This window comes from Juglans microcarpa x Juglans regia, chromosome 1D, assembly GCF_004785595.1.
Source record: "Juglans microcarpa x Juglans regia isolate MS1-56 chromosome 1D, Jm3101_v1.0, whole genome shotgun sequence".
Lineage (NCBI taxonomy): Eukaryota > Viridiplantae > Streptophyta > Magnoliopsida > Fagales > Juglandaceae > Juglans > Juglans microcarpa x Juglans regia.
The window spans coordinates 48108865-48123094 of NC_054594.1; the positions used below are offsets into that span (position 1 = coordinate 48108865).

General features: G+C 32.5%; 1 protein-coding gene across 1 annotated transcript; it reads left to right on the forward strand.

Moving 5' to 3' along the window:
* The first annotated feature begins 5984 nt into the window (after positions 1–5984).
* On the forward strand, positions 5985–6863 carry LOC121248417 (zinc finger protein 10-like). Its single transcript, XM_041146870.1, has one exon. The coding sequence runs from the start codon at positions 5985–5987 to the stop codon at positions 6861–6863; it is 879 nt and encodes a 292-aa protein (XP_041002804.1).
* The last annotated feature ends 7367 nt before the right edge of the window (positions 6864–14230 follow it).

Below are 14230 nucleotides of genomic sequence, written 5' to 3' on the forward strand. Positions count from 1 at the left end.
TTCTGGAAAAAAAAAAAATTAACGGATTATTTTGCCTGATTCCACGTAGTGATGGATTTATTAGGTTAGGACCCATATGTATTGACCGACCTAAAATTTAGAGTCAAGATTGAATTGGTGCTACTCTGATTTTTTTTTTTTTTTTTTTTTTTAAAGATGACAGTATGAAGTAGAAGTAATATAAGAATTAAAGATCGATTATTTTTTATTTTTTGCTATGGCCATGCATATAATTAATATGCTTGAGAGTTGCCTTAAATGTCTATAAGTCTTTCAACTTTAGACGATCAGCTAATTAATATACGTCTTTCAACTTTAATAATTAAAATTTAAATGTCTATTAAACTTATAATTTGTAGTTCCATTCATTAAGTGCCATGTTAATATAATATATAAAAATTTTAATCATCATCTGATCTACACACACATCACATGCACAAAAAAAAAAAATTTTTTTCTATAGCAAGTATGTGGTCATATATATAGGGATGATGAATAGAATAATTCAATTAATTTAATATAAATAAAACTAAAAAAATAAAATAAAAACAAACCATATAGTGTGTAAAATGATAACCAACACTCTCTCTATATATATAGAGAAATTCTATTTGCAGTCTCTATTTGAAGATTATATGTGCAAGTTCTTCATTAAATAAAAAAATACCATTTTGATAAGGATATTATTATAATTTTAAAACAAATTAAAGATAAAATAAATTAAAGTTATAATACAATCTTTATTTAAAGACTATATCTAGTATTGCTCATATATATATATATATATATATTTATTTATCAAACCCCACTCGGTTTGTCAGTCAGCAAAAATGTACAATTAATTGTTTCTTACACTCCATTATGAAGCGATAACAAATTACCCAAATAAAAAGCGGTTTTCTAAGTCATCTCTTTTGTTGTTTTGCAATTAAGTCATAAACATTAAATGATCAGAAGACATTGTGTTTTTTTTTTTTCAACTTTCCTTCTTCCACAAGTTGAGAAAGAAGACATTGTGGACATGGACGTTTGGATATAAAAATTATCTTATTTTATTTAATTTTAATTAATAATTTTATTATTATTTACAAATCATTTCAATTCATCTCATTTGTTACAGATAAATTTGTAAATATATTTAATGAAGTGAGGCCAATATAAGCTTCAAAGGTAGGTTAATCATTTGATAACAAAATTATTATACATAAGTCTATTATTTGTTTTAACGTCGTGTTTCGTATACTTTTGGGCCAAATTTTAACAACTTAGGTTTTTAAAACTTAAGCTTGCAAATGATGAGAAATGAGGCAACTAGGAAATGGCGGCCTTGGGGCTAAGGAAGTCTCCAATGCTAAATTTTTTTTGAAAATTTGTATATAAGTAAAAAAGACAGACACGATCATAAAGAGTTTCTCGTACCTAGAGCTTGTTATTTATACCATGAGTCTGGAGGGAGACAGATCGTGTTTGTCTCTACAGAGACTGTGCCCTTCATATTGTTCCTCCTGTCAGAATCATTTAATGTGGCGTGACTTTACGATGGCACCATCAATGTGGCGTGTAGCTCGGTAGTGGCATCATTAATGCAGTATGATTCTCTGGTTTTACTTTTATCCTTTGTGAGCTGTCGATGTCCCCATGTCAGTGGATCAAGGGTTCTCTTTATTTTTCGCAATGTTTCGTACAAGTTCTCAGGTCCGGAGCGTGGCCGAGCGATGTCAAGCTGGTCTGTCCTATCAGTCACTTGATCCCTTTTCCTGGCAGACACTTTGCTTCATGGGTAGCCTTGGAATCTTGTGGCCAGGTATTAGGCCGAAGCCCAGTAGACTTTGTGAATTGAGGAAAATCTCCTTACATCGGCACTGGGTAGAGAATATTGTCGGTGGCACTGGGAGGGTCACGATCATCGCCTGGCAGTGAGGAGAGTGGCGGAGGAGGGTTCCACGCACTATCGGCGGAGGAGAGTCACGATCGTACATGCTTCACAAATAATTCTATGATCTTGTTTGATGCACTGCTTAATTTCACTATGATTTTTTGTTCAATTACACTGTATAAAACTGAATTAAACTGAAAGGATCTTCTAATTAATCATATAATATATATCATATAATATAAACACACATACATATAGACACGCATATTACATTACAACAAAACTGTTTATTTCGTACTATTAGTTATTTTTTGTCAAGATAAATCTATTTTCATTATAAATAGTCATTTTTGTCACAAATAACTTGTCACAATTGTTCGTTTTTCTTAATGTGTATATACATATCATTACAAGAAATCTGTTTATCTATGGCTAGTTATTTTTTGTCAAAATTAGTCTATTCTTATCGCAAATAATCATTCTTATTGCAAACAATTTGTTATAAATGCTCATTTTTATTGTAGTATATATATATATATATATATATATATATATATATATATATATAGAGAGAGAGAGAGAGAGAAGCTTCAAACCGGTGATAGTGTAGTTTCTACTTTACATCATCCAAGGTACACGTAAGAAGTTCATTTTTTGATAGTGTGTGCAACTTTAGATTGCTACCCCTGTTTTTGTTTCATTCTCCTGAAGGAAGGGTTTCCTTCCTTCAATTTTCTTCATTTCTCTAGGTTTTCCTCTTTCTTGAAGTGCGGCTTGGATAGTGAGATGAGATAAGATGCTTTTAGATGAAAGTTGAAAGTTAAATAAAATATAAAATATTATTTTTTTAATATTATTATTGTTTTGTGATTTGAAAAAGTTGACTTGTTTATTATATTTTGTGTAGAAATTTGGAGAAGCTATAATGATGAAATGAAATGAGAATCAAACTCTTAACCCATCTCATCTTATTATTACAATTTTTTTAAATTTACATACAAAATATATTAAACAATTCAACTTTTTCAAATCATAAAACAATAATAATATTAAAAATAATATTCTAACGATATCTTATTCAACTTATCTAAAATCATCTCATTTCATCTTATCTCACTATCCAAAAGAACCCCAAGAATAGAAGGAGATGGGGGGCTTGGGAGAGGGTGGAGAAAGTCCCTGTAAAATCAATTGAACCAATTCTATTTCACATTTGGAGAATCTCATACGTGGTATCCCGTGATTGGGGGTGTAAAATGTTTAAACACACCAGGTCTTGCTCCCAGGCGCTCCTATATATATATATATATATATATATATATATATATATATATATTCTAATGTGTGCAATAAAAACTTGGGTGTAAAAAATATAAAAAAACAGGTTGAATCAGACCAACCGGTTTGTAAGTGGTCCAGTGCGGTACGGGTTTTCATATTTTGAAAATCGGATTAAACTGAACCAGATTGATATATGTTTATAATTTTTTATATTATATTATATATATTATATACTAAATTGCTAATTAGTATAATATGAAATTCTAATCTTATTATTCAAGCCTATTAATCTGATAACATAAAATTAATTTTATAATTTATAATATAATATTAATATAACATAAAATTTTAATCTTAAACATAAACATTAATACTAAGTTATTAATATAAACTTACTTTTGATAAATATATATAAAGGATAAATATATTTTTGGCATAATAAATTATAATATATTATTTCTGTAAATATATTTTTACACGTTTGATCATATATATCTATATAAAAATTATAGAACTTATATAGACTATAGTTAAATTCGATATTATACTAATATGTGTTAATTATTATAAAATAATATACTTATATTACAATATAAATAGACTAATAATTTAGTATTTGTAAATATCATATTATTGCTAACATAGATAATTTGTAAAATCAGAAAAACTAGACCAGACCGGATCAAAATTGAAAAAATTGAAAATTTTAATTTCGTTAATGAATTAGTCTAGTATTAGTTTTTACATTTTAAAAATCGATGTATACCGATTCAATTTAAAAAAAAATACAAAATCAGACCGAGTCGATCGGACATTTTACGCCCCTACTTAAATGCTTATTAATTGTTTAAATTGTGCGCGCCTTATGCTTTGACTTTTAATTTGACATGATATGGAAGGAAAATCCTCAAGATTCTGATCAACAGGTTTACTACACGTACAAGAGGAAATATCAAAAGTCTCAAAAGTGACCAAATCAAGGTTAATTTACCCTTGTTTAAAAAAAAAAAAGGTTAATTTACCCTAGCTATCATATTCCAGAAAAATTTGTTACTGGCATCTTTCAAGTGATTAGCGCTGCTAGTGCACTGAGAAAATTAAAGATATGGAAACTATTGACAATCATGCACCTAAATGAATGAAGTAAATTATTGTTCAAATTAATTAGTAAACTATATTTATTGTTAACTACATCAATTAATATATATTATATATAACATAATATTTTAATTAGAGTCTTTCAAAGTGAAGAGTGCATGGTTGACATAAAAAGCTCTTTAAATTTTTTAATAATTGTGTTTTTATTATCAATTTTCGTTTTTTAAAAAATATAGTTTTCAAGGGTACCTAATTTCTTTCTCACAGCTTATAAAAAATGCCTCTTCTAAAGTTTAAAAAAAGAAAGTATATATCTTTCCGCCGCATGACTTCACTACATTATAGAGAATTCGTTTAATAAGTTTCATATATTCACATAATTTGATCCTTCTTCATGATGTTATTGTTATGATTTTTTTAACCGGAAAGTGGTATTGTATTGATCAGGAGATCGAGTCAAAGGTTTTTGAAAAATAATTTGAACACACTTTTTAAAAAAATTGAAATCTATTTAAAAAAGAATTACGTTTTTATAATGGATTGATAGATCTGATCACTATTTTATCAAATAGATTTCATAGAACTTGGCAGTACGTATGGTCACTATTTTATCAAAATTGAAACTTTCAGCCAGACCTGTAGATCAAATTAATGATAATTATAGTGCAGGTCATTAAACAACATTATATGTTTTCTGACTTTTCTCGCATATATAAATGACCATACGTACGTTAGTTGTTTTCACGCATGACATTAGGAGTGGTAATATGTAACACGATCTGTTAACTCAACACGAACACGACACGATAAAAGCGGATTAGAGTTTAGCCTTAACAGGTTCGAATCAAAACGGGTTGACCCGTTAAGACATGATTGCTTAATTGGTTGATAACGTGTCAACTCGTTTTGACCCTTTATAACTCATTATGACCCGTTAAGAAAGTTAAAGTTACAATTATATCCTTATATCTAAAAATAAAGTTGTTGAGATTTTAATTTCGATATTTTTATTATTTAGATTGTAATTTTTGACTTATAGTTCGTTTTATATTTTTTTATATAGATATTATGATTTTAACATTTATATAAAATTATATTAAATTTAACTAAGTTAAACAGGTTAATTTTGAGTCTGTTTAACCGATTTACATAAACGGATCAAAATGGATTGACATGACACGACCCGTTACATTAACGGATCGTATTAGGATTTAAAATTTTGACACGATAAATTTAACAGATTAGATTAAAATTTATCTATATAATATAATATATATATCTTAATACGATACGAATACCATACGTTACACGATTTGACACCTTTACATGACATGCGGACCAACTCAAATCAAATGCGTGACAGTCGCTGAAGTAGGACCCCGGCCTCTGGCATTGCAAAAGTAATACCCCGGTCCCCGTATATAACAACGACTGTGTATGAAATCAGCTAAAAGTCAAGAGAATAGTTTCATAGTTTCCACGGAATAGCCAAATGAAAGCTGAAAACCCAAAAGGCAAAGCAAGTTATTACACGACCTTTTCGGCTGATCAGATTTTTCTTTTGCTCATAGATTCTCAAGTTGTTCTCTTGAATTCATTATGAATACGGATCAGATGTATTCCTGAACCTTATATCTCTCTGATCACTCTTCAAGAGAAGCTTCCATGAACACCCCATTCCTTTCTTTTTGCCCTAGTTTACCAGTAGTTTTAAGGTACTTAAATAATCATGGAAGAAGCTTCGTATTGGATGTGGATGAAGAGGAAAAAAATGTTACAGTCGTATTCTCAACCATCAATGAATTATTTTAACAATACATGGGAAGAAAAGGCTTTTGCAGAAGATGCAGCCGGGCCTTTTGGGGGATGCGTATGGCCTCCGAGATCTTATTCTTGTAGTTTTTGCAGTAGAGAATTCAGGTCTGCCCAAGCCCTAGGTGGTCACATGAATGTCCATAGAAGGGATAGGGCAAGGCTGAAACAATCTCCTTGGCCCCTCAATGATGAAGCCTGCCATTATCAAAATCAAGATCCGAATCATTCTAAGTCACTCGGTGTTAAGTTTTCAACCGAGCTCTGCAAGTTTCGTCTCTATCGAGACCCTAAATCTAGCCCCACTATTGTTGCATCAGGTGCTCTATCGCCTTCAAGGGTTTCAGCCTTAAATACTCCAGAAAATTTTAGGGAACAAATTAGTACTGTTGCATCTGCTGATCAGTCGACGTCTTATATTTCTCAATCTTGGTCTGAATCCGCGGGGGTTCGACTTCTCAGTATCTCGTCAGAATCAAAACCAGGAGTGGAAAATAATCTAAGAGAAGAAGATCACTCTATATATCTGGGAAATGCTGATTATGTTGAAACTGACTTTTCTGTCGGCAGGAATTCGTTTGTTAGCCAAAACCGACCAACGTCTGGGTCTTGTGGGGTTGAGGCAGTCAGTTGCAAGCGACCAAAGAGTGCTGTTTCTTCACTGTCATTCTTTCTGAAGTCATGTTCAGATGATAGATGCCACCTTCAGTCAAAGGCAACTGGAGTACTCAAGCCTAACAGCATAGAGGACTTGGATCTTGAGCTCAGGCTTGGTGATCCACCTAAACTGAAGTAGGGTCAGGTGCAATTTTATGTACCTGCTCAAGTTACATTATTTTGTTTAATGAATGGAGAATCGTTAATGTTTGTTTAATTCTCTTTCCTTAATTCCTAGGTCGCTATTTCTTGATGTCGATCTTATGGCTAAAAGGCGGATCGCTACGTATTCGATCTGCATATTTTGGAATTTTGAATGAAATGAAAAGCTTAATTTTCAACGACCTGATCACTTATTATTCTTAATTAATTAATAATATTGTCAATAATATTGCATCTGATTTCTTTTCTATTTGTTCTGGAGCTAGCTGTCTGGTGTAATAATCAGTTAGGTAATTTGCACTATCTTCCACTTTCTTCTTGTGATCATAAAATCATGACAAGGTGGAGACTAGTGGCATGATTGATAGAGTAGCTGAGACAGATTAAGGAGGAGAGATCATGAATATAGCAAGCTCCTAGCTGTACCTCATTCAAAATATGCAAAGTTTCAACTTCGAACATGTGGTGCAATGATATTCTCCTTGCCAACTATATATATATATATATGATCAAGCTGTTGCTAATTGTGTTCTGTAGAGCTATATATTCCCTTCTTATTTATAATTCGATTCATGAAAAACTGACATAATTTCTGAATTATCTCAATGATCGCTCATGTGCTATTTATGATATTTTAACAAACGGGTTAATGAGGCGAGAAGCGTGATCACGCTCTTAGATACATTAAATGCAAATTACGTAATGCAATTTTACTGCGTGTTCAGACATGAATCACAGAGAGAGAGAGAGAGAGAGAGAGAGAGAGTTGACGGTGCGTTTTTGAGGCCAGGCCCAGGGGTAAAAAAACTGGGAGAAGCAAGTCCTGTCATTTAAAAGTCACTTCAGCTACATCCAAAAGATTAAGCACCGGTTATTTTCGCAATTCATTTTAATTTAATTTAATTTAATTTATTTTATTATTATAATTTTTTTTAAATTTAAAATAAAAATAATATTAAAAAATATATTTTAATAATATTTTATTTAATTTTTAATTTTAATCTTAATTCATCGAATCTACACAGAAAACGAGACTAAAAGATAAGAAACGTACATCTGATCACACAACGTGAATTCCCTTTTAACCTGTATGATTACAATCGGCGAATTAATCTATTGCCCCCGCAATCACACCAACATTCCTCCCAAAGTCCAAACCCTTCGGTTTTGCTCCAAAACTTTCCTCGAGTCCAAAGAGTCCAGTGTCCACCAATCCTATGGAATCAAATATAATAATATATATAATAAATAATTACAGAACGAAAATTATTATTATTATTTTTTAGACAGAGAGAAAACGTATGATAACACTTTACACGATAATGTTTTAAAAAGAAGGACATTTTTATCAAATATTTTATAAGATTAACATTATTTTATAAAAATATTATTTTTTTATAACATACTGTGAAATATATAAGCGGATATCATTAATCTTTGCCACTTGCTATTGCTTTTGTTACTGTATACTAGCTGCTCTATATTACGATCTCAACAGCCGAAGAGTACCAACACTACTTGCTAGAGGCCTAAAAACGTCCGATATTTTCAGTGTTTCATGAATGAAAACCCTAGATCCTGTCCGGTTGTACTGATGTAGCTAGCGCATGAGTGTATAGCCATCTGTGAGACACTGATTGATCTGTATATTGACACCGACGGGTCCTCCTGAATACACGGTGAGTACTTGGAACTGCTTGTTTTTCCACGTTTCCAGAGAAAGGAAATTGATGAAACATCGGTTTTGACATAAAATGAGTTACTGGTGTGAAAGCAATGGATACATTGTTAAGTACAAAAGGAATTTATGTTGCCCAATATATTTTTGCCGTTAAAAGGATGCTTTGGACAAGATAATAGAGGCGAATTCTCCGTGTTCTTCTCGGGTACTTCAGAAAGGGTGTGCACACTGCACAGTGGAGACCAGGGAAAGTGAGGTTGTCTTCGGTTGCTGTGAACTGCCTGTTTTTGTGCAACAGAGTCGTAATATATTTTTGTCTGTCCTGCCGTCGGTTAAAGGGCTGGTTTTTTTTTTTTGGAAAATACTATTTTCACAGAAAATTGTTACCGGAATTTTATACCAAAATGCATTTTATTTTTTTTTATTTAATGATTAAGAAAGTGTTTTTAAATGAATTTGTGATTTTTTTGTATTTTTTAAAAATATTTAAAATGTTTAAAAAAATGATTGAAAAAAAAAATAAAAAAATAAAACATTTGCCTTTCAACAGAAAGTAGAAATCTTATGTGGGTGTAGCAGTTTTCTTTTCTTTTTCGTTACAGTTAGAGCATTGGTAGTGACTTATTTATCTTCATTTTCATCTTTAAATTTAAAAAATGTCTTGAAATTCATCTACATTAGCTTATGCATCTCTAAATTTTTGCATAGCTATGAATAGTACTTCTTCAAATTTGAAGAAGCACTATTCATTCTTCAAATATTATTTTACTATTTTTTTCTCTCTCCTACCCATTAAAATCAACTTTGTAGAATTTATATTAAGATAATTTTGATACATAAAATTTGTATTAAGTTGATAATATAAAGTGGATATTAATTGTAAAAAATATATATATATATAAATAATTTTAGAAAACAAATAAAAATAAAAAAAATAATAATATTTTATTATTATTTGGTTCAAAGATGCATAAACCAATGTGAGAGTTTTTTTTCATATGCAAAATCATTCTTCAAAAATGATGATTTTACATATGAAGATGCATAAACCATTACCAAAGCTCTTAGCGAGGTCCGAGTGTGGCTATGGCTGATCCATGCACATGCATGGGTATATATGACGTGTCTCCATCTGTTTATTTCAAAATTTTCATTTAAATTTTATTGTAACTGTGAGGGAGGGTACCGTCCTATAAGGGCTCAGGCCTGAAGAAGTCAAGTCACGGAACTCTAGACCCAAAGACAAAACCCTCCCGTAAACTAAGAGTTTGGACTGGAGGATCGCGTGCTAAGCCCATAACAGCAAACCTATCCTGGAAGGCCTTTTAGCACCTAGCTCAGATATATCAATGAGATCGTCTCGGGGCCCAATAGCCTACCGAGCTCTACCTTAAGGCGCCAGGCAAAACGCCCAAGTACACACGGACGACTGAACGTGGTTGGTCACAAACTTGTCAGACTCAAGGCACGCCGCATTCAATGCATGTGTAAGGAGATCCCACACGCAACAGCGCACCCTACGTACGAAGGATGGTTCGCCCACAACCTGACACCCAACTTTGGCAGAAAGCAGCAGGACAGACCTAGTACAGCTGACACGCCACGATCTCCTGAGCCGCAGATTGACACACTGTGACAGCAAGAAATGAGTAGTAGCAGGTCTGATACCTGACACGCCATGATCTCACTCAGTGGCGAAACCCATATCATGTATAAATAACAACCATCCCTTCTACGGGAGGTCTTGATCTGAATTTTGATTGTTCTTATTATTTTTCAGAGTTGTTCTTATCACTAGATAATTGTTCACTGACTTTGGCATTGGAGTGATCCCGAATATCACCAGAGCTCTTTCTTTTTAGTTGCAGGTGGCGTAAGGTAGGTTATCAAGGAAGTGTTTGGAAAGTGAAATACGACATCAACAATAATCCTAACGGAAATAAGGAACTAGGTTATGAAACTTTCATTAAAGGAAAAATATATTAATTACTCTGCAATAGATTCTAACAAACAGTACCAGTCTAAGATAAAAGCGCCTGGTCAAATCGATTAATGGTTGTTAGATTAATCCATTGGTATATTCTTATCCACCTTACGCTCAGGTTTTTTTAATTAAAAGACTGGGTATTAACTATTCCTTTTTATTTTTATTTCTTGCTTAATTTAAGAATTTTCCTTGGTTTGCTTTGTTGTTAACTTCGAGCATGCAATTAGAAATTTAATTCTTCGGTCTAATTTTTAATATTTATTTTTTAAAATTAAATTATATCACGTGAACGATGATGTAAAGAATTTTACATAGAATTATTGTTTAAAGAATAATAACTTGCATAGGGATACAATTTATCATTCGTGCTGCTCAATCTTCGTATCCATGAAACACTATCACGGCCATAATCACCAAAAATAATTGAGAATCCAAATAATTATCGCGTGCGTTATTTAATTGTTGAGGATAGCTTTTTGGGATTTAAATTAAAATCCAGCCTCTTATCCTTTTGACCAGCCTTGAACGTGTACATCGAACTATCAGCGGCGGACGAACGTGTAGAAATAATATAGGCTTTTGTAGGCCCAGCCCCAACTCGGCCCCTCACAGAATGATTTGTCATCACGTTTTGGCGCCGAATTAGATGTGAGATATTAGATGGATGGGAAAGGTGGAAAAATGAACAGGCGGTAGAGGCTTCGTTTCGTTTCTGAGTTCAGTTTAATTTTAAATTAAATTTAATATTTAAATAATTAATTTTTAAATTATTAAATTTATTTTAATTCAAAATCTTTTTACACGTGAGATTTATAATTTTTTTTAATTTAAAACATCTTTATACGTGAGACTTATAACTTTTTTCAATTTCTCATAAAAAGTATTAAATTTATCTTAATATCTAAACACACTTTAAACTCAGTTTAGATGAGTTTCATATAATTCTCTTTACTACTTAATTCACTACTATCATAAAGATTTCAACTCAGCTTAACATCTAGACGCAAACTTAATCTTAAAATCCTTACTTTTCCTTTATTTTCATAATAAAATCCATAAGTAACACGTATAATTTGTAAAAGCTCAAAATAAATAAACTTCATACAAGTTATTATAAAAAAGTAGACGTCACTTTAAAAAATATGAAAACAACAAAAATTTATTAGTAAAACTTACTTTTTTACAAATGGTTTATATGAAGTTTCTTTATTTAAGACTTGTATCTAGTATTACTCTTAACTATATATTATATGTAAACATAGAAATCGTCAAACTAAAGATAGAAATTTCAAGATTGAGTGGTGGTACACCCACCGGTGGATTCCACCGATGGGTGCTACCGATAAGGCCAAATGGCATTTTTCTCGAGAATTTAGGGGCAAAATATGTTCGTCACCTTCTAAGCAAAATGAGGGTAGGAAACAGAGTTAGGGGAAATTGGGTGCGCACTTTGTGTGCACAGGTAGATGCAACCCTCATAAATATTGACCCAATAAATAAGATATTGAACTACTTCTTGATCCCTAGAGAATGCAAAAATGATACGAGAACGTGAAAGCATCCCAATGGTCTGATGCACACATCCAACTCTGTATATATTTGTACTTATCACCATAAATACTATCCTCCTTGAAATGTGATTTGTTCTACCTCGAACACTCGTGACGATATAAAGAGAATGTTCTAATAAATTACTCCAAGTTGTTCTCCATGCACAAAATCCTATATTGCAAAGAATGATGTGAAAGGATATAGAAATCAAAATGTTTGCTAAGTTTATGTGGTTGTAATGTCTTATTTCTTTTCCTTAGCATTGTAATTAGAGACCTTTTTTATACTTTAAAAACAATGTAACTTGAGACTTTTTCTAAAGGATATAGAAATTAAAATGTTTGCTAAGCTTATGTCTTATTATCCTTAATTATATAATTATATGATTATATACATTTTGGTATGACTCATGAGAATGTTATGTCAACGAGAATGACTCTTGGGACCTGTTTGGAAACCGTTTGGCCTATTTTAATTGCCAATATGACTATGATTATATTCTTGATATTGTTGAAGGATGAACATTTTGTCATTCGATATAATGGTATTGTTTAATGTACTTTTTTAGTAACATTTTGTTCTTTAATATTTTATAAGGGTGGGCAGTGGGACCCCGCCCCTTGCTACCGCTCCCCCGCCCGCCCTACATGGAACAGCCCATGCGGGGGTGGGGGGCAAATTGACCCCAACGAGGTCCCGCCCCCCACTCTGCACTCCTCCATTTTTTAATATAAAAAATTATAATTTTTAATATGTATATAAATATATTGTATATAGATATATACAATTTGTTAAAAACTTGACTTCAATTTCAAGTTAATGGATTGTCTTGGCCTCCTAGACCAACCATTATATAGGAGACCAATGTAATACAATAGTGATAGTTAAGTAATGTGAGACTTAACAGATCAAAAATATAACTCTAATGAGTTTATATTTTTTTTAATGTATAAATTTCAATTTATACTTAATTATATTATAATTTGGGTCTAAAAAATATTTTTCGACTAAAAACTTTTTTTGACAATGAGTTGAGAGGGGGGGCGAGGGGCGGGGTATGAAACCCCCCACCCGCATGGTGTGGGGCGGGGGCGGGGGCAGGGAGGGGGTGCTCCCGCCCCGCACCATGCAGGTAGCATCCCTAATATTTTGTTGAAAGATGAACATTTTAATTGATGAGGATTCATTCTTCACCACACTGTTGGAAAGTAGTGAGGATAGTATTAACAACCCCCATATGGATAGTGCAAATATTGATGTTCAAGCAACACAACCCCAATGGAAAAAATGACACCTAAACAAAAATCTGGAAGGATGTGTCATTTACTGCAGGGGAAAATACTCTCGTCATTTCAGCTTGGCTTAATACTAGTATAAATTCCATACGGGGGACTGACCAAATATTCACACAATTGTAGAGTAGAATTTATGATTATTACTGTAACGCCCGTCCTTGTGGTGAATCTTTTTATAAAATATTTTGATAAAAGACGATGAGAATTACTGTCCGATTTAAAACTTTTTGCTTCTTCCCAGGGTGCAAGACTCTACGTTTATAAAGTAAAATTTGATTTTACAATAAAAGAGGTTTATAGCGAAAAACATCATTTTTAATAATAAGAGGCCTATCTTACATTTGAATCTCGTGCCTAGACTTTCGTGCTCTTCCCCATGGGCCGTGTCTGTCCCGACGCGTGCTTCATTTCCTTTCCTGTGGGGGGGGGGAGGGACATGCATAAAAATTAAAATATGTCGAAGACTCGTAAGCATTACTTCATGCAGTTAAAATATAACAACGTAGGTTTTCATTCATGCATTCATCATTCGTACATACTATACATACATGTGCGTGCATACGTGCGTTCATTTGAAAACGTCATTGGACGGGGTTTTCCTTTCTTTTCTTAAAACGTTTCACCCGTCAGTGCCTTCATTTCTTAAAGTGCGTTCGTGCATGCGTACATACGTATATACATACATTCTTTCTTTTCACTTTCACAGGCCGGTACACACTGTTACGCCCCGTGTGTTAGGATTAGCGGCCCTTTGACCTGGATTCTGCCCGTGGCCACAGGTTGGGAATCCCTTTTCATAGGGGGCAGCACTAAGTGTACTACCAGTACTA